The sequence below is a fragment of the Psittacula echo genome (assembly GCF_963264785.1).
Source record: "Psittacula echo genome assembly, chromosome: 2".
NCBI lineage: Eukaryota > Metazoa > Chordata > Aves > Psittaciformes > Psittacidae > Psittacula > Psittacula echo.
Window position 1 is genome coordinate 138,782,985 of NC_137737.1, and position 21,927 is coordinate 138,804,911.

The 21,927-nt window shown below is 41.0% G+C and overlaps 1 protein-coding gene across 9 annotated transcripts in view; it reads left to right on the forward strand.

Moving 5' to 3' along the window:
* VPS13B (vacuolar protein sorting 13 homolog B) overlaps positions 1 to 21,927 on the forward strand; it is a 456,296-nt gene that overhangs the window by 430,290 nt on the left and 4,079 nt on the right. For 8 of the 9 annotated variants that reach the window (XM_080611867.1, XM_080611862.1, XM_080611863.1 and 5 more), the window contains 6 exons: positions 1,013 to 1,836; positions 6,258 to 6,434; positions 7,343 to 7,513; positions 14,124 to 14,300; positions 16,765 to 16,867; positions 17,515 to 17,764. In XM_080611867.1, the coding sequence (XP_080467993.1) occupies positions 1,013 to 1,836; positions 6,258 to 6,434; positions 7,343 to 7,513; positions 14,124 to 14,300; positions 16,765 to 16,867; positions 17,515 to 17,764 (1,702 nt within the window). Of the gene's footprint in view, positions 1 to 1,012; positions 1,837 to 2,862; positions 3,018 to 6,257; positions 6,435 to 7,342; positions 7,514 to 14,123; positions 14,301 to 16,764; positions 16,868 to 17,514; positions 17,765 to 21,927 lie in introns of those variants that run through there. The other variant, XM_080611870.1, reaches the window with a different exon arrangement.

The window sequence follows — 21,927 nt, forward strand, 5'->3', positions numbered from 1 at the left end:
TATGCTTTGTATGTTGCAGTTAAAAAAGGACAGTCTAACACCAAAGTCATGTCACTTTAGGGTAAACACTGGATGCCTGGTACAAAAAGAAGTCCCGTGTTGTTCATTAAAAAAAAAAAAAAAACAACCAACCCACACAGATTTTCCCTTCATAATTAATTTTGAGTGTGTTCTTCAGTATAAAATGTATTTAGCCAGGTCCTGCCATCTGTAATTGTACAAGCTCCCTCTAAAATTGGCAGGAAGTTTGAAGTGCAAGGGCTGTAGAAATAGTCTTACAGTCAGTAAATAACTGTACTTCATTATAACACTCTTCTTAGAAGACTTCCTCACTTCTGTAACACACTGCAACCTCAGCTCCATTCAAGATGCAAAAAGCCTGGCCTCCAGCAATGCTGTTACAATTAGAGTGGAATTTGTTGTACTGTTTTTATTTGCACAGTAATTAAGTATTAATCCCCAAGAAACTGGTCATCAGCAGTACATGATAGCCCACTTGCTAGTTAAACTTGGCAATGGGCAGTTAACATTGGATGAGGGAGGCTCTCAGTGCTGTGGTGGCTTTCTTGGAGGACACTCACTGTATGTGGTGTGAAATGAATTATCCATAATAGTAACCTTCAGTAGTGTCTCTCAGAAAATACTGTAACATCTGAGGATGTATGTGAATTATCAGAAAATTGTAGTATTGTCTGCTTTAACATCTGGCTCTGTTGCAAAAAAAAAAAAAATGTAGGAAATTACTGTGTATATGAAGATGTTCCTGTCCAAATTACCCTGTTGATTGATAAGAAAGAAAGAGGATAGATGGAAATATCCCATTTCTTAAAAGACCTCTTGGGTGTTATCCACAGTGGTGGCTGAAGCTGCCAGATCCCATTAACAGTAACAGGACTTGCACAGTGAGTTTCCTATATATTATAGAGAACATCTCTTCTGACAGCTTTCTAGAAAGTAAGATGCTGGGTGAACTCAAAGTACATGAAGTAACAAAACTTCTTTTCCTTCATAGAAGTCAAGAGCAGACTCTATCACTGAAAATGTTCATCGGTCAGTTAAGTCTTGCTGCATTTGATGATATTACAAACCACAAAATGTCATCCGAACTTCTGCGTCTCACAGCAGACCACGTTTTCCTCCACATGGCTCCAGCCACCAGCTACCTGAGACCCTTATCGCAGGAGTTCCAGTGGGATGCCATGGAAGGCCTCCCACAATTTCATAGTCTCCAAGTGTATTGTGAAGACTTGCAACTAGACAATCAGTTGTACAGCAAATCCAATTTCCATTTTGCAGTCCTGCTGTGCCAAGGAGAGAAAAATGAGACTGTGCAGTGGTCCAGAGTGAGCAACCTCACTGTTTGTAACAAAGATTTGGAAAGCTATAAGGAAAACTGTTTTATAAAATTCTGCATTGCTTTTTCTGAGGAAGAGAATTTCATGTTTCACATAAATGACCTCAGCTTTGAGCTCAAACCAGCTAGGCTGTATGTAGAGGACACCTTTGTTTACTACATTAAGACTTTGTTTGATACATATCTTCCAGAAAACAAAACCACTTTTCAATCCATACATACTTCAGATACTATCCTGATGCTGCCTGAACAAGTGAGAGAGCATGCAAGAGCTTTGGTCAAGCCAGTGAAGCTAAGAAAATTAACAATACAACCTGTTAATCTCCTTGTCAGTATTCATGCTTCACTGAAACTGTATATAGCCTCAGATCACACCCCTCTCTCTTTCTCTGTGTTTGAGCGAGGACCCATCTTCACCACTGCCAGGCAACTTGTCCATGCCTTGGCCATGCATTATGCTGCTGGAGCACTTTTCCGAGCAGGTCAGTACTTCTCCTTAACACGTAACATTTTTATTAGGTACCAGGATTCTGTGACTGTCTCTCAAGCTGAATAACCTAGATGTTAACCATACATTATTGTTTTCCTCAGACATTCTTTGATAATGATATTTTCAGGCACCTTTCATGTTCTGCCATACAACAGAAGTGAAATAAAATGGCTGAGCAGACACCAGTGAAGGTTTGTAAGGTTGTGCTAAACATTGGCCAGCCACCTGAAAGCTTTACAAAACCCTGAATGCAGCATAAAAATGTATTCTAGCAGGCTTAGGTTTTTGTCATTTTGTATTATAGCACTAGTCAGAATCAACCCACATTCCTCACATAAACTCCCCAAAACTACATTTAATCAAATTATTCAGCATGTTGCTCTGCATTCAGAAGTAAATTATAGCCTTGGATGTTTTTTGGTTGTTAAAACTCCTTTTGGTTGCAGTTTATGGTTAGGAATCTGTCTTTCTTCATACAGCCTTCATGCTAAACTGGCACACAGATGTTTGTTGTCCTTTGATCCAAGAAATATGAAGTTTGCTGTTACTAACTTTTTCCCATATAGGATCAAGAGTGAGCAATTAGTCTATTAGGTTAGCAGGTGCATTCTGTTTCCCATAAATGTTAATTTAGAAATTACGAAATTTGGTTTCTGACATGTCTTCGTCTGGAACAGAATTTTTACCTGAGACAGGAGGAAGCTCCTCCATGATCACATGTAAGTAATGTAATCTGCACTGAAACATGGGATTTATTTTCCTGCAATACTAATGGTCAGATTTTCTGGAATCCTGATGTGCTGGAAGCATGGCTGTGACCTGATTTCTGTGCACAATTTCCAAAATTGAACGCATGCGTTTCAGGTATTTATAAATAGAAATAGTGAGATGTTGGTCTGGTCTTTCTCACAGTTTAGCACCAGAACAGTGTGCACTGATTCGTTATTTTCTTGCATTATTTTGCTTGCAAAAATTTGCTGGTTTTTCTTTTTACTACTTATTTGGATTTGTTTTACAGTCAAATTCCATAGTACAAAAGGGGAAACGTAGTTACTTGCTAATTAAGAGTGAAACTATGGCCCAATGTGAATGTTTCTCCCCACAACTGCCTAGGAGTGGTGCTACAAGTGGTGATAGACTGCAACAGGAAATTGAGGTTATACTGGCTTTTCATCTGCAGCATCCCAGGTGAGGCACATATGAGAGTTAGGGATTCCTGAGCCTGGTGTTTGTCTTACCTCCTGTGCTACCCTTGCGGGGTGCAGTGCAAAGGCCACCCCTTGCTCTGGGCTCATGATGTAGCTGGAAGCAAGCAGGTTTAAATATTATGAAGTAAGGTTTGCTTCAATGGAACTTCTCTTCAGGAAAATGCATAAGCATATATTTAGTCACTGCTTAAACCACACTCAAAGCACTAAAACTAAAATGTATTTTTTGAAAGGAGTTACCATTGTTAAAATGGTGAATTATATTGGTTAATATTTGCTTGGGCAAAGAAGATGCTATATTCTGAAGAGTTCGTGACACTTGTCAGAAGGCTGTGTCAACAAAGTTAAAAAGGAGGAAAAAAATTAAGCAAAAACCTTATATGGTCTTCAAACCCTGAGACCTTCCCTCACCATCAGGTGAGTTATACTTCTTGGATTGGTCTCTTGTGGAAAAGGACCTCGCACTCCTGCATTTTAGCCACATTAATCTGCAAAATGAAGGGTTGTTTGACCCCCTTCTGCTAACCACTGTCCAATGCATAAATCATTGTAGCATCTGCATAAATGGCATTCCCAAACAGCTGTGCCTTATGCTTCAAACAGGTTATAGTCTCATTTTGCCCTTAGCTGTGTGAAGGATCATTGCTCCCCTATGGGAGAGGGCAGGATTGACCCCACAGCTTGCCAAAAGGGGTGTGTCATGCTGCCCCCCGTATGTTGCGAAGGAGTGGCTAGAATATATGTCTTGTAAGCAGTGAGTAGGGCTGGGGAGCTTTGCTCAGATATGCTGATTAGCATTGCTTGTCTCAAATTAGCAAAGCTTGCAATGAAAATCCCCATCCTTTTCTAATTAAGTTGGCTTCTATTTAAAAGTTAATAAAATTCTATTTAAAAGTATCACAGGTATCAGCCAGATCTAACACTGTAGTTGCCTATAAAGAAAATGCAGTGGCTCTCTGCTAATATAGTCATACTAGTGGATGTAATTACTAAGCATACTTTGGGAAATGGTAACCTGACATGATACTATATTTCTGCAAAGTATAATGCAGCACAGAGCTTCTGAATGGAGGGACTATTCCTGATTCATCATTTTTCTATTCCTTACTTACTCTCACACCTTCCTCCTTGGATTGGGTGGTCCATGCTGGCAGCGAGGAGCCCTTTGATTTGCTCTGAGTGTTGGCCAAGGAGAGCCACACTTGCTGCAGGTTGCATGTTCCTCCCATGTGCTCTCAAGGGGAGAGCATGCTCCTTCCAGAGCTTCCAAAAAACTGACAGCCCACCAGCCAGGGCCAGACTGTCACAGCTCACCCCCAGGATACCAGGCAGCCCCTCAAGCTTTGTGTTTACCTGGTTTCATTCATACATTTAATGTGGTTTTCATTCCTGAACTCACTGGCTGGTCAAACAGGTGAGTGGAGTTGGAGTCTCTCGTGTTCCAGCCTGGCAGTGTCTGCTGGGGGTGTTGGAGGGCAGCAAGGCACTAAGCCGTGGTGTCATTCAGCCCCTTTCCATTGCACCACCACCTCAGGACAACAAATGATGAGAATATTTAGAGAGAAAAATAAACAAACAAACAACAAAGGCTGCAAGGGATTATTGTAACATTATTGATCTGAGCAAGCAGAAAGAGCATCTCTTCCATCTGCACGCACCTCCCCACCCCTCCAGCTTTTCAGCACTTCACACAGTGGCACAGATAATTTATTAAAAATACTACAGGGAGGGAGTACAGGCCCAGCCTGAGCACTGGCTTCCCATGTCCCAGCAGGGAGGGACTGCCAAGGGATGCTGCTTTCCAGGGCAGGCGCTGCAGGGCCACAGTGCTTGTTGCTGCCTTCCTTGTTACATTGCCAGTAGTACTTGTTTTTTGTTCTCATAGTCCATCCCACCCTCTCCCTTATGTCTACTGTGGTTCCCGCTTTTTATGCTGCGGATACTGGAGTTCTCAACCTGCCAGGGCTGAAATGTGGGACAGATTCAACAAGAATAATAGATCTTCCAGGAGCTTAGAATGATAGTATGAGATTAATTCATTGCATATGAGTAACATTTTCTCTTCTGTTCAGTTTCATGATTCAGCCTTCCACAGGAGTGACTGGAAGGGGCTAATAGAAAACAAGAAAAGCATCTGGATAGCAGCAGTTTGCAGTGATGAGATGGGAATGAGGAGGGCAGCGCAGATAGAGGGCTCTCAGCGGGAGAGCAGGAGGACAGTCTGTCCATCTTTCAGTGTCCCAGCCCTGTCACACCCAGTGTCATTCTGACAATGCCAGCTGGAATTCATGGTACCAGGGCTCAAAGACCAGGCAGTTCCCATTTAAGGTTTATTGCCATTTCTGAATCGTTCTCTCAGGGCTGAAAAAAAACAAGTTATGCAGCACTGTTTCCCTAATAAATCTGCTGCCAACCAGCCTGAGAAAGACAAGACCTGCAAACAGCTTTCCAGCAACAGATTGCTGCATGCTTGGCCATCAAGCAAGCTGCTGGCAACCCTGCATTTATATAGGAAACCAGATCTGCAGATGCCTCTCCTGGGATATGCATAAGGAATACTCCCCTATGAGTAACCTAATCAGCATGTAGATGTCATTGCTGTTTACACAACTGTACTGAGCAAAAGATGTTTGTCTGGCTTTCACTGCACTCTGAAAGAAAATGATCAGCTTAGAAGGGTTGGGGTGGATTTAAAATAACTTCTTAAGCACTTGTCAAAAATCTGCATCCCCTTTCCTAACACTCCATCAAGCAATTGACCTGCACACTCCCGTAAAGCAGTACATTGTATCAGTGTAAACTCGCTGTCACAATTCTATAACGTAAGGATGTGAGATCACCAGGCTGCCTTATAGTGTCTAAAACTGACCTGGCGATCTGAACTTGCAGTCCCATCCCTCCGTAGCTGTGAGGCTCTAGCATCCGCCTCCCTAACACACTTTTAGCAGAAATACGGGAAGCTCCTGGAAGGAAGTCATTCTAAAGCTATTTGTGAGTTTGCCAAAAGGATTTCTTTGATTTACGAAGTATGAAAGATTGCAATTTCTGAATTCGTAGTGGATGAGTTATTTCCTGTGTTTTGCTCAAAGGAAGGTCAGAATGCGATGAATACTAGTGTGAAAAAGATAATTAAGGAATAGCCTTTTCACAACTGCTGCTTCTGCAGTTTTTGCAGCCGTAACATATGTCTTGTTTTTCCATGCAGGCTGGGTTGTTGGATCGTTGGAAATTCTTGGAAGCCCGGCTAGCCTGGTGAGAAGCATAGGGAATGGCATAGCCGATTTCTTTAGGCTCCCCTATGAAGGGCTGACCAGAGGCCCGGCAGCATTTGTCAGTGGAGTTTCCAGAGGAACAACATCATTTGTAAAACACATTTCCAAAGGTAGAGCTTTCACTTTGTTGCTCCAACTACTGCTTTGTTGTCAGGCGTTGTTAAAGGATGTGTTAAAGTTTTAAACAATATTGCTTGCAGCTTTGTTTGGCTTGCTAGGCTGCGGCGAAGTGCTGGGAGGGTAACAAAGCTCACATATAACATCGTATGTATTAAACAGATCACCGCTTAACTGCAGTGCGTAAGAACATTTCAGAAACTTCAGAATTTTAAACCTCCCAGTGGGAAATGGAGATTGGCTCAGCCGGTATTTCATGTGATAACTGCAGAAATATGAAAGGTGTTCTGTACTTCTGCTAACCATCAGAAATTCTACACTCTGTCGCCTCATCATATTTATTATTCCTTAAAAAAAAAGAGAGTAGATACAGTTGTCATAGCTGTGTAAGCGCGTGGATGGGTTTTGACAGCGGGGCTGGGCTGGCCTGAGAGCAGGAGCAGCTTTTGTGTTGCGAAGTCTGTACAAACAGTGCCATCGCGTGGCTCTGCCGCCCGCAGAGACCCCAGCGGGACCCTACTGCTCCTCCTGGGGCGCTCCCTCAGGACACCTCCTGCCTGGCTCCTCCTGTAAACGATTGTTTACCTTTCCATCACACACACACGCACCCTCCGTTTGAGTCAGCCCGACAGAAGTTTGGGAGCTGGGAAGTGATGTTTGGGTGAGCTGCTGTTCCCACCAGACAGGCAAACCTGGTGCGGGCTAATGTAAAAGGCGTGACGTAGACCGTAGAAGCAGTGTGGTGATGCTTGACAAATAGTAAAGCATGTTACACATGGGTGACTTTTCAGCTGACTTGCTGTTCTCATAAGCTCAGTATTGCAGTGAGGCATAGAACGTCTCCGTGTTTTAAATTAAAGCATTTTGATCCAGACCCAAATGTATATCTCCATGTATTTAGGTACACTGACGTCAATTACCAATCTGGCAACAAGTCTTGCTCGGAATATGGATAGGCTGTCACTGGATGAGGAGCATTACAACAGACAAGAAGAATGGAGAAGGCAGCTTCCAGAGAGCCTGGGAGAAGGACTGAGACAGGGGCTCTCTCATTTAGGCATTAGCCTTCTAGGTAATGTACTATTGAATATCAAGTTGAGTGATGATACTGTTTTCTGATCTGCTCACCAGCCTTTTCAACATGTGAGTTATACTTGCAAATTCTGTTTATTTTGGTATTTTCTTGTGAAATAGCCTCATGGTATGTATATGAGATACTGTTTCTTTTTATCAAGTGAATTATATTTAGTGAATTTTGTGTATATTTTTTGCTGATAAAATAATTGCAGAGATTAATAGAGTGAGTTTGCACTCTATTTGTGAAATATTTTCATTGGTACATAATGCATCTCTGAAAAGAAACAAATAATTCTGCACAGGGCAGGGTGATTTGTAACTAAGCACAAAGACGTCATCATGCTGATGTTTACTTTCCAGTGAGTTGTAGGAATGCCTTCCAAACCTGCTTGGTTTTGCTGCACTGTAGATATCGGGGATTCTTGATTTTGTTTGAAAACCGCTTGAACTTAGTGCAGATGTTAAGTAAGCTTTGATGAGGAATTCTGCTTTTACAGAAAGACCCAGATTATCCTGATTCAGTGTAATTGTACTCGCTGAGCAGCCAAGGGGTTTGGTTAGTTAGAAGTGAAGATTACTCTGGCCTTTTCAAAATAATACCTAAAAATTCGAAACCTAACCGGCACTGGAAAAAATCTCTGAGAAGTTTTGCAGTGAGGGGCTGTATTTTCTAGGTTTCTTCTACTTGTCACACAGCAGAGGAATGCAGAACTGTATTGTTTGGCAGAGTTCCTCAGTACGTATTAAAGAGTATGAATCCCTTCGAGATCAAAGTGACCAAAAGCAGCACAGTGCAAAAGGTTAGCAGAGCTGAAGCTTGAAAGGATTTGTCCTCTTTCCTAATCTTCACTAGTGTACACAACTCCTAAATTTGCAACCGCAACCTTGAAAGCCCTGAAGAGGAAGTGGTAAAAATGTTACAAGTTTGGGTTAAGTTACTGGAAATTATTTTGAGCAATAACATTAGATGATGTGAAGTACTGTCGTTTGATAATGCCTGTAAAGCAGCAAGCAAGTGTCCTGGGAGAAATGTGTATGAAGGAGAAATTTCATATATTAGTAGCTACTTTCCCAATAGTAAGCTATTACTGGTGTTGCAAATCAAAGGCACGTCAGAGAAGGTTTTATTTTTCCTTCTTGTTTTATTGGGCTAAGGGCAGTCAGGTTGAGTAGCTGGATGAAAGATTATACTTTTAGAAGCACTGTGTCAGCCTGGTGTATATCTGCTGATGAAATGGTTTGGTGATCTTGGCTCAGTTGTTAATAAAACAGCGAGGTAACGCGGTGGTTGTCCCCTTCAATGACACACCAGAGCTCTTCGGAACTAAAAGCATCAGCTGTACAGCCTGCAGAGCAAAACTTTGTCTCTTTGGCTGCAGCAAAGCAAAGTTTCTGCTGTTCAGAAGAGCGGGGAACGCGTACCATGCATGCACAAATACAACGCGCCTGTGCCTCCCTGCGCACAAGGCTTCCGTTGCCGCTGGAGTATGCCTGAGGTAAAAACAAAAGCAGAAAAAAGAAAGAGTTAGAATTTCAGTGTCCCTGAGTTCCTGGAAAATCAGACTTCATGTTAGAAGCTTAGATCTTCATAGTAGCACTTAAAACAGTGCTCCTCTGCAAGCTGGAATCTTGTTTTACTCCTGCCATTATGAGATTCCTACCTGCTGAATTCCTCTGTTCTTAGCAGTGGAGGCAATGAAGCACCCAGATAAATAGCTACTGATACTCTGTAGCTGGACTCGACAAGTGTGGGACCTCTCACTAAAGGAATAACTGGAAATATCCCACTGGATTTGTATCAGGCATAATTATTTAAACCGGATTTTTAAAAGGCGTGTTTTCTTTGTATGCACAGCAGCGTTCATGTAAGTTGTGTCGAGACCTAAATTATGAGTAGACCTGAATTTCAGTTTTTACAAACACATCAGAAAGCTCTTTCTGTCCTGACCATTAGTTTATAGAATATTGTGGCTTTCTCCCAAAAAACAGTCATAGTTGAAGGGGAGGTATCACCGTGCTGCTTTCTTTTACCAGCAAGTTCAGAGTAAACATGAAGATTCTTACTCTAAAAATACTTCCATGTTCTTCATACGTAGCAAAATGAAACTGCTATCTTATTTTCCTTCACAATCATGAAGAGTTCAGATGAGCACAGGAACGCAGGGAGGAAGACCTTTTGAAGCCACAATTTCTATGACTTTCTAATGGCAATAATTGAGATGTGAAAAAGATTTCTGGGATAGTCACAGGACTGTCATGTTTGTAAAAGCCATCTGACTCAGGCAAGCAGCTTTAAGAACTGCAAATGCAGATTTCGTGCCTAGGCCCAGGCAGGCAAGAGCCCTCAGTTCACCGATACATTGTGGTATCTGTGCAGAAGGAAGAGTTGCATTTCTGATTTTTCTGAAAGTCTGGCTCATGGTGGCCTTGATTCACTTAAGCACATGCTTAAGTGGTTTGCTGAATGAGGGCCAAAACCATGTACTCTTGTCTCCTCCTCAGTGCAAGTTGTTCCCTGTGGTACATTCTTAAGTGCTTTGTCCTTTCTCATTTTAAATGACTCAAGCACTGTCAGAGTGTTGTTTGATTTGATTGTTATCTTTGGCTGGTTGTCATCTTCTTTTCTAGTTTGAGGGAGACTTCTGGATCACTTTAGTAATGTTTATGCATGAAAATAAGCAAAAGCGTATGGATAGGTGGGGTTTTTTTTTCATATGATTAGACAAAAATGCAGTGGAATTGTATGTAAAATACTTAGATCATTGGCACTCCCCACCAAGGAGCTGTTTTTTACATTTTTCATGCTGGGGTCAGGTTTTAAAATAATAATTTATAACTGTACAAAAGAAGAGATGGAAACTATAAGCTTTGTTTTCAACTACTGGTCCTAGTGAAACAATATATTAAAGTAGCTCCCTTTAGGAAATGGAGCATTTCAGAGTAACCAAAAAGCTGACGACTATTAGAAAAGCCATTTTTCACAACGGCAAAAGTGCTCAACATTTCAATTACTTGTGTCTGCTTTTGAGGAAAGTGAACTGATAGTAATAGTGACTGACAGTGCAACTGTGCTGCTAGAGAAGGGAAGGCCTGGATTTCAGTAGTCCAAATTTTTAATGTTATGGGTGATGGTTGTTCTTGCTGTGCAGCTATCACTGAATCAGAGCCACTCCACTTTTGCCTATCTGCAAGTGAGATACTAACAGTCCATGCTAATCCTAAAGGTGTGTGCTATTCCACATGCTAATTCTGCAGATATATTAATGCACACCAGCAGGTGCTCTTTCCCTTTCGCTATATTTTTATGTGATGTTTGCTGTGATGAGACTAGGCTTCAGCTGTATTTTCAGCGTGAAACACTTGTGGCAATCCTGAAGGACAACAGAGAAAAGAAAAGGAAGCAAAATGGTTTCAGCTTGGCTACCTTCCAGCCTCGTGGCAACGCATGGCCAGTTTCTGCTGGTGGGGGATTTTTCCCAATTAATTCTTGGTCTGAAAGAGTTTGTCACAAGCAGCCTGAGCTTTGCCGGTTCTGAAAGCCATGCTACGTTTACCACAGACTGCGTGCAAACCAGTTGCTGCCCGTAATCAAATTCTTCTTGAAGTAATACAGGGATATATTCTGAACTACCTGAATTTTGTAGTTATCAAAGTATCCTTTTATGCTTACTGAGCAACATGTATTAACCTGATTGCAACCCATCTGATGTTTAGCAGATGTTATGGTGTTGCTGGAACTTCTTTGTCCAGTAATGGAAGAATATGTTTTTGTTTTGTTGCTTTGGTGTTTAATTTTATTGAGGTTTTCTTTATGCATACATAATCTGTGTGTACATATGTGGACATGCATATAAAATTAAATGCCTAGGGTAGGAATGAAAATAAAAATAGAGAATGATTTCATTTAAAAATAATATAGGGCAAAGGACATTACAGAGAATGGACAGGGACAGAAGTAGGACACCATAGCTGTCTCCAGATTGTGCTTCCCTGATACCCTACTGAATCTTGAGGGAGAGACCTTCTGTCGTAAGCCCATCCAGCATGGTGTTGCTACCACTAACTTTATGTTCGCAAGAAAGAAGCCACATGGACCGAGGGAACATCTGCTTCGCACAGTTCCTGGTACTAGGAGATGCAGTGAACCTCACGTGTGTCATCATTTTCTCACTGCTGTCGGGTTTTGAGCTTGCTCAGCCTTCGACCTTTTTGTGTTTTTTTCTCTCCTTTGCCCACACACGATGCACCCAGGAAAGGAGCTGTGCAGATCCAGCCCCCCATGCAAGGGTGGTAGGGCCAGCCATTCTTGAATGAAAGAGTGAAGTTATAGTTTATTATGTGATTTGTGGGCATGACGACAGTACATGAATGAGTTGTCATTGATTTGCGGTTCAAGATAAGAGATTAAAAAGGGTGAGCAGAGAGAGAAGAGAACATCATTGGTTATATTTTTTGAGGGCAGAAAGACACAACTTGCAAAAGGATTTCAGGTACAGAAGGGCAATGGCTTCACAGGCAAGTTCAGAGCATGCATAAAATGGCAGAATAACAGAAAGTGTGGAAGTACTAAATAGCTGGTTAATTAAGCTGTATATTATTTAGGATACTATATAAATAATGTTATATAACACAGCCACAGTAGTTTCCATTCTGTTTCCTTGTCCTCTGGGCCTAATTCCAGCTGAGAAGTGCCTGGAGCATACCACAGGTCCTTTGGAGTAGGCTCTTATTTATTATTACCTTATAACGTTGCTCAAGTGTATTGCAGTAAATAATTTACTAGTGCTAGGACTTAGGTGAATTACATTTAATAAGGCAATAACTTCTGTTCTGAAAGTACAGTTGCTGTGGATGACCTCAATAGATAGGGTGACGGAGGTCACAGGGTAACGCAATACTGTAACTTAGCAGAACACCAAGTATTGTTTTATGTCTTCAAATGCATCACAGTTGTACAAAAGAAAAGACTGGATGAACAATCCCAATTGTGTAGTGCCATGTTGGGGTATTATTTTAGTCAAGCAGCAGGAGCAGCTGGTGAGTACTAATGAAACAGAACTGAATTGAAAATTGTATCGTTTCCATGGCATGGCATTGAGGAAGCTTCACGGCCTTTGTGGTGCAGAGGGTGAATGTTCAGCTGCACGCTCAGCTTCAGTGAGGGAGCTCAGTAGAAGCTGGGTGTCACGTTAAAAATAGACCAGCATTTTCTTGGGAAATACTATACATTTATCAGTAAAGGACACACATGTAGAAGTTGGAAGCAATCTCTCTAAAAGAAGAGGGAGGCATTTATAGGGAATACAAGTTTCTTGAATTGCTGATAGATAGTATCTCAGGGACAAGGATTTAGGGGAATGTGTACTGCTTCTCATCCTTGTCTCTTTTTTTTTTTTTTTGGACAGGATACCAGTGTCCAAGTATGATATTAGTTCTTGTTGTTCAAAGTCAGCAACTTCTCCGTTTATCCAGTAACAGTAACTAAAACCATCTGAAAACTGGTTAGCAGCTAGCTGACTAGTGCGTTTCACGCTGGTAAACACATGGGGCCAAATACCTCAGCTGTGGTTGTCCGAATCTGTGGAATTATGCCTGGATTTGCTTCCACATACAAAGCCGAATCTTCAAAGATGTCTGGGTTGCAGTAAAAATGCCTAGGTACCAACGTGACACTGGGTCCTGCTTCTTAAATAGTTGTTGTATCTTTATATTTGCAGCTGAAGGTACCAAGGAGCCTGCAAACTTGCTTTTCACTGAGAGAACCTCAGATCAGGCAGACTGTTTCCTAACTGATGTCACTGTGTCCAATCCCTGTACTCTTAGCAATTTCCAAATAGCTTATCTATCAAAATTGCAATAACTAGAGACATGTCTGTGGTTAAGTGGCTTATGTAAACTCAAGATCAAAGAGATGTACCACCTCACATACCTGTTTACATTTAGGAAGATTTGAGCTGGAGTTCTCTGTTGATACTAAAAGCTGGGAAGGTCACTGTGTCACTTGTAAAAGTTTGACCCATGCACATTAAAGTAAAATATGATTGTTTTCACAAAATGGTAACAAAAAGTCTCAAAGTCTAATTCTGCAAATCTTAGTAATATATCAAAAGCTGCATTAGCTTATGAACATTTCTGGCAGTGGAAGAGGATATAAAAATGATGTATTGAATACAGGCAGTTTTTATTCTCATGAAGTCAATCTCAGGCTTACATGAAATCTCATTTCCATAGCAGCTCCAGTCTTCTAAAACTGGTGGACTTTATTCCAAGCCCAGCATTTTCAGAATTGCTACACAAAATGAGCTAAGTTAAACTAACTCGGCAAAAGGATTTAGCGAAAGTAGATGAAAGATGAAAACACACTGTCAGGTTCAGTGATCTGAATGTTTGAAAAGTAAAATGTGTTTTAAAAAAAAAGAGGAAGCTGAGATTTATCTTAAACTCAGCTAAGGTAGTGTTTAGCTAATTGGTTGCATGCTAAATAGCTGTAATGAGAGGGGTGGGGTACACTCTGTAATCCAAGCAACATTCACGTCCAGCAGTAAGATTTCCTCTTATTCTGGGATATTAATCTTCACTAATTGCTGGGACTCTTGTTTTTTCAGGTGCAATTGCTGGGATTGTGGATCAGCCGATGCAGAATTTTCAGCGAGTATCTGAGGCCCAAGCTTCAGCTGGGCACAAAGCCAGAGGGGTCATCTCGGGTGTGGGGAAAGGAATCATGGGGGTCTTCACAAAGCCCATCGGAGGAGCAGCTGAGCTCGTCTCCCAGACAGGTTATGGTGAGTTTCTCTATTTCCAACATCTCCATTTGAATTCTAAAATGCTCTTCAGGCACAACCTGCTGTGTCTTTCTTACCTGGCTCAGTGGCTGTGTGACTTTCTTAGATAAAGGTTAAAAATGGCAGTGCTGAATAAGTATAAATGTTGTGCTGGTTTTCTTAAAAGCCATCCTGTTCTGCTTCTCTGTTGTGTTACTGATCGGCGTTGTACAGCCACAGCAGCACAGAATGCAGAAAGCATGAAGTAATTCTTGGAATACAGTAGAATTAGTTACAGAAACATATGTGCTTACAAAAGAGCTTTTGACATAAAAGTATTAGAGCAACACTATACCCAATTAGAGTGTTATTTTGAGATTGCTTTGTTATAGCAAGGAAAGAGTTGTGCTATCTCTATGCAAAGAGAGAGTTACGTTCCTGGGAGAAAGAAGTGAGTCATGTAGTGGGAGCATCCCTTTTAAACTGCAGAGTTGTGAGAAGAGGGTCCTGGTTTTGGAGACACGAGTAACCATTTAACAACCAGAGGTGTTTTTTTCCAGCTAGGCTGAGCACTTTGTGACAGCAGTGATGAATCCTTTCAAAGTGATGTGAATACTTCTGAATGACCAAAAACTGTAAAAGATAAAAATAAAATATGAAAATGCACAAATTTATTTATTTCCAGTATCCATAAATCAAAGCTATTGGTCTGGATATTTAAAAGGGGGCAGGGGGTGTCAGGAAAGAAAAGGAGGGTGACCTGTTGATACAAGAACAATGTGTCAATAATTTTGCTTCACTAATTACACAGGATAAATCTTAAAGATTTAAGCCTTTAATTGCTAGCAGTATTTATGTTTGTGATGTTGATTAGCATATGAGTAGCTCTCCCAGGGCTTAAGTTCAGGATATTATTTCCATGCTTCCCATCACATGCAGAACTCATTCCTTGAAGCAATCTATTTAAAGAAATAATGAAACAATTATTACAATTCTTTCAAATTAAATTTATCTTATTTGATGAGTGTAAATAATAACCGTTCTCCTGAATTATGCATCCCATAGGTGTAAAACCCGTATCAGTAAAACCAGAAACTTCAGTCTGTTGCTGGCTGCCTGTGTGTTGGTTTTGCTGCCTTCAGCGTTATTCTTTCTAGAAGTACTTCTGCTGCAGCCTTTATCAAGAAACTTGTAACAGGAGAAGGACACTTTTCATGGCAGATATGATACACAAGACATCATGTTTTCCATGAGCATGTGACAAAAAGAGTTAGCCAGGAAAAAACATAAAAACTGTATCAATAATAGCTGACGGTGCGTGAGAGGAAAACACACAGAGTTCAAGTAACTCTTACCCACAACTGGATTGGAAATGGGACCATGCCTCTTGGGGGAGACTGAGGGGTGGGGGACCACACAGAAATAAACACATGTTCTCTTTTCCTCCATCTGTAAATAACATTTTCACGCACATAATGCTGAGAACCTCGGTAAGCCAACTGTTACAACTGGGATGCTGCTTTTAAGTATTACCATCAACATGTGTGCTAAAAATTAAAGGGGTTTTTTTTCAGTGCTGATGTTTTGTTTAAATTATTATCCATTGTGTAAAAAGGAATCTGAGTTATTGACACCCTTATGCAAAAATGTCTTTTGCTTCCATGGAATGCTTAATTAGACAAAAGAAAATGTCTTTCTTTAAAGAGTAACTTCGCACTGAGCTGTCTCACTGCAGTGCTCGCTGTGTAACCTACTTCCTGTCTGCCTTGTAAACATTTTTTAAACTACTTAATTTGTGATTTTTTTTTGCAACCCACTCATTCTTTCTGGTGACCGTACCTCATCTTTAAGAGTTCTCAGGCTATCTGAAAGCATATATACCATATTGTCTTCAGCTTTGGATAGTCTGTTTAGAAACCTGTGTAACTGCTGCTTGTAGTCTCTGTTCTGTGCTGGCATTAAGAAGAATTCACAATAAACCAGATGCCCCGGGAGATCTCATATATGTATATGGATCTGTTTAATAGCTGGATTAAGTAACTGAACATTTAGATACAGTATCTAGGCAAACTTGCCTTCTAATTTGTACCAATCGTGACACATATATGGAAGTATTTTAATATTAAGCAAGAAAGTTAACAAAGGTCTTGAGTTTTCTACATAAATGCTAAGTGATGTGTCCAATCCTACTCTGAAATGATGGCTCTCAGGAGCATTGTGTTTTTCTTGACTGCAAGTGTATGGCTGGTTTTTAGAACACGCAGTGGAGTTTTTTTGTTTCTTCCTAATGCAAGATCACTGGGGTTAAGTGCACAACTCTTGCATTGTAATATTTAGTGAATTATCTCGACTGCAGCTTCCAAAGATGTGACATCATTTTGGATCTGCACTATTTTATGAACTGCTCTAAACAGATGACATCACTGCAACACGTAACTGTTTTGTAGAAAACAACTACTGAAAAACTTACATTCTCTTACCACAGGTATTTTGCACGGAGCTGGACTTTCTCAGCTTCCCAAGCAGCGCTCTCATCCAGATGATCAACATGTTGAGCAGGCTCCAAATAGCCACGTCAAATATGTCTGGTAAAATTATTTAGACACTTGCTCATTTTTACATCCACATTGTTTATTAATAGGTTCTGGCCTGTGGTCAAGTTAACAGGCTGCTTCCCTAGGAAAGGCTGAGTTATGGCAGTTTGTTTAGGAACATTAAACACAAAGGTAGTGCATAGAAACCCAATCTGCAAATGATGGGCTGCTGACCTGCTTCCAGCTTTGGAACTACAGAGCTGATCTCTATTTAATGGCATTCAGTGAGTTCTTACTTATTTATCATTGCTCTGAGCCCAAGAAAAATACTGCACATCTCCAGAAACAGCTGTTGGTGAAGATAGCTTTATTTTCTGCGCTGAATTTGTAAGCCACTTCTCAGGATAATTTTTCTATTAGGATGGGAAATAGGCTGACCTAGCACAGTTAGTAGGCCAATTTTGCACGAAAGATTAAAGAGTTTTGATAAGTAACAGTTTCACATTGGTTCTCTAAATCTTAATTTAATGGAGGTTTGAAAAATATTCCCTCGCTTAAAGTTTGAGGTGATAGTTACAGGCTTAAGTGTTCAAAAGAAGTCCTCAAGGAGCCAATGCATAACACTGACTACTTTTTTCTTCTTCTTCTCCTTCTTCTTTTTCTTCTCTCCTCCCCCCTCCACCCTCCCCTTGATAATGCAGGAAAATGCTGCAATCTCTGGGAAGGCCAGAGGTCCATATGGCCTTAGACGTCATGATTGTGAGTGGCTCAGGCCAGCAGCATGAAGGCTGCTTGCTGCTCACCTCAGAGGTACTCTTTGTGGTCAGCATCAGTGAAGACACGCAGCAGCAGGCATTCCCCGTGACTGAAATAGATTGTCTGGAAGATGATCAGCAAAAAGACATTCTGAAGGTGCAGCTGAAACAACAGAGAGTGCCTTCTGAATTGGAGGTAAAGACCTGAGTATGGTGTGGGGGGTTTTTTTAAGATAAAATTACACCAATTATGAGGCTTTTAGCAATGGGCATACTCACCTTTGGGTCGGGAGGCCAGAGGTCTCAGTGCCAAACCAGTAGCCCTGCTGCTTGTGTGCACCTCATAGTTGACTTCAATCAACTTTGGATGAAAGGGACTTGTCTTCTCCCTTCTGTCCTCTTATTGATCATGACATTTCATATCTGTGACAGCAATAATGTAGAGGAAGTCTGGGTTCTTGGTAAGCACCACCTCTTTTCTGAAGAGGTTCTCACAACTACATGTGCATGAGCTGTTTATTGTTTGGCAAGTTACAGGCTGCCTGTGCCTACAGAGTCACAGTGAGAACAGTTCCTTTTATTCTTCTGTGACATCTAACAGCTCCTTTCACCATGTTTCTTATCTTGCTTCTTCCAGTGCAGTGGTCTTGCTTGGCTGCTAGCTGTATTTACTTGCTTAGATCTTCCTTCTTCTGCAAATGCTAACTTTAAAATGGATCAGTTCTTTTGCTGAGTTGGGATGCACCAAGTTTGCCAGTAAGAGCATAAATCCTTCATCTTCATATTGAAAGATCTCTAAGCCATTTGAATACTGAGGTTTTGGATGAATTATCTTCTTTTAATGGTAGAAGAATGTTATATTTTTACACTTTCGGGAAACAATGTTTATTGTGTTAAATTCTCAAGTGGAATCATATGAGAGATCATTTCAAAAATAAACACACATATCCCAGTTACCGTTTTTCTAAATCTATGTCAGGTAGTTTGTAGACTGCTTAATTTCTGTTTCAAATACAAGAAAAGAACATATAAAACCCCATGAAGTATGAGGTGTGCCAAAAAGTAGGGGAGGCTTCAGCACCTTCAGGAAAATCCTAACTTCGCTGAAGTCACTGAAGAGTTTTGCCATTGATTCCAACACAAGGATTCATCTGTGTCATGACAGTGCTTAGATTTTTTCGTGAAAGCTTTTTTTAGTGGTGAATTCTCTATTTACATGTATTGTCTTTCCACTAACCTCAGTCTCACAGAGTGCTGTTGAAGTTGCTTTCTCTCACCGCAAAGCTACACGAGGCATTACTTAAATTTTAATGCAGGTGGGCGAAGCTCAGGTTTTTTTATCCCTGAGTGCTGAGTGGTTGCTGGAGGCACAAATCAGACTGAATCCAGACTATCCTGCTTAGTCCAGAGCTACTGTCCTGGAGGGAAGAGGAATATAGTTTGTTCTTCCTAAGGCATTTGAGGCACTCAACCCATCATAACCCTAACTTTAGCACCAGCCCAGATCTTCTTTTATTAGTGTGATGGCTCTTGTCTTTGTATCTGTTTGTCCAAGGGGTGAGGAGTAAGCTACTGCTCTGAGGTTAGGGCTGCTTGCCCAAAAGGGAGAGAGGAAGGTGAGGGACAGGGAGCCTAATTCTAGTCCCACCACTGCTGCAGCTGGGAATGTACAGGACTTCTGGGCAAGTGGCTCCAGTACATGCACAGTGCAACCATACATGGCATGTGCAGAGCCCAGCATATACACATGCTAGTACACACACTGAATGGGTCCTGCTTTGGAGGCCCTGGACCAAATACATGTTTTTTTTCTGAATTTCTGGGTAGAAATATGGGAGTCCTATTCCAGCAGTGTAGCAGTGCTGGGAGCTGTAAGCTTTGAGCCACCCAGCCTCAGCACACAACCTCTTTTGCTGACACAGCCTCTTGGGAGTGCACGGAAAATGTATGACATGTCACAAGCACTGAAAAGTGCCAGTGTCCCAGTTGTGCAAAGTCAGTGGTGGCAAGACAGCAAAAGCTTTACAAAACAGACCTGGCAAAATATTCCTTCAGAATGCAGATGCTGATGCTGAAATTTGTGTGAAAATTTAAAGAAAGAGATGTGCTATAAGGAGGAGCAGTTGAAAGAAAGGCAAACAATAAGAAAGTTTAATTTTTTTTATGCTAAGGCAGCTACACAATAAGAGATTCCAAAGCTTCATAAAGTTTTACTAATTACTTCATGTTCTTTTATATAAAGTTTATTATAGTGGGGTTTTTTTCTCAGTGGATTGGGAAGTGTCATATTTAGTAGCTTCCTTTCTGTGGTGCTTGCGGCGTTGTGTGCAGCACTGGTGCTGGCAGGAGCTTCCCAACAAGAGTTTCTAAAAGCCCTTAGAACATGATTAGGAAAAGGAGCAGCCTCAGAGCTAGAGACCTACACCTAAACAGACATGATCCTGAACTAGTAATGGTGGCCATTCTGTTGCATTGAGGCTGTCCTCAGCTGAAGTGCAGGCACATCTGTACACAATTATATTAGTGAAGATGGCCAGAATTTTTAGCTGGAAAATGCCCAGTCAGGTCAACCAAAATATTATGGTGAGTTTAGCAAAATGGAGGTAATGTTACCAAATGTAAATTGTGTCTATTTTTCTTACTAATTTAGTCAAAGATTGAACCATTTAGTTTCAACATTATAAAAATCCACCTTTTTGTCTTACTGCTCACAAAAATAATTGCCAAAAGTTTTGTTTCAGCTCTGCCCAAACGAGTTTCTTCCCTTCCTTCTCCTCAGTTTCTTGGAACTATTAGGAAACAAAACATGAGTTATTCTACAGCTGTAATCACCAGAGATGTTATAGAGCGTATTTTGACTTGTTCAGCAACAGGTTTGCCTGATGGCTTGTTCGCTTCTACAATATATAACTTAATCCATCTGGCTAAGAATAGTCTGGATGGAATCTTGAAAAATCTGGCACTGACAACATTGTTATTGAAAGGGAAGCATTAATTGTACTTGGATTATCTTCCAGAGTAATTGAGACACTGCTTGCTTCCAGATAGATATCAAACTCAAAAGGCCTGTTCTTCCAGCTGCTCTTGGTAGAGCTCACAATGTCAAGATGACAAAAAAAATTAAGGCCCCTGAAATTTCAGATACTCCAGAATTTCTTTGTGATAATCTGCAAGAGGGTTCCCATGATAGTGCTACATGTTATTATGGCTGGAGCTGAAAACCAGGCTCTGGAGTTTTTAAAGCAGTGAAAAAAAACCTGAAGAACCAGAATCAGTGCGCACAGAGCAGCCCACCAGTGCCACACACATCTGAACTGCACAATGAAGGTGCTGTAGCTACTGCAGAGTTAGAAATGCTGAAGGTTTATTCTTTATAAGCTGTAATGGGAGGAATTTTGGAAAAATACTGTAGTTCTTAACCTGAAAGTATGGCCTTATAGCATGACAGCACATGGTATCTTTAAAGATTCCTCTTGCAGGTGCATTAAGCAACCCTTGATTCAGTTATGATTCATTGAATGTTCTGGCTATTAAGAGTGTTCAAAATAGTGGGCTAAGGCACTTAGTGACAATGTTAAGTCTCATTTAGGAAAAAATGTAGAATAACAACAATTCCAAGTTTGTGGCGTTGTCTTGACAATATAAGGTAAACTGAAACTGTTTGGAGACGCAGACAGTTGCAGTCATCTGGGAGCAAGTAGGGTCCCAGTTACTTTGGAAAACCATCCAAGGGCAGTTAGTATTTCCTTCTGAATAATTATTCTGTATTTGTGGAATATAGCCTGGGGGTGAATGAAGAATGGGTTCACAAGAGCAGGTGTGTGGGATACCAGCACTCTTTCCATCTCCTTTAATAACTAACTTGGGTCTTTTGGTCGGACTGTAAACCAGCTTCCCCTGGGCTTGCCTGTCCTGAAGTAGAAATCAGAAAAAATTGTGGAGCCGGCTACATGCAAGATTTACCCCATAACTTAAAATCTATTTATTTTATATTAGGTAGGACTTCAGCATGCTTCTCTCTCCTGCCCAGGGCAGTGCTGGAGTCACTGTCCCTGAAAGTGTTCACACACTGTGTAGATGAGGCCTTCAGTGCCATGGGTGGCCTTGGCAGTGCTGAGGGAATGGTTGGACTTGATGATCTTAAAGGTCTTTTCCAACCTACTTGATTCTGTGATTCTATAAAACAGACTGACTGCTGAGATACTTTTTCTGTGTCACCAGACAGAAGATGAAGGGGGCCTACAAGGATGCTGAAGAGAGACTCTTCATCAGTGATTGTAGCAATAGAAGGGGTAATGGGTTCAAACTTGGACAAGGGAAGTTCAGGTTGGATATAAGGAATAAGTTCTTTACTGTGAG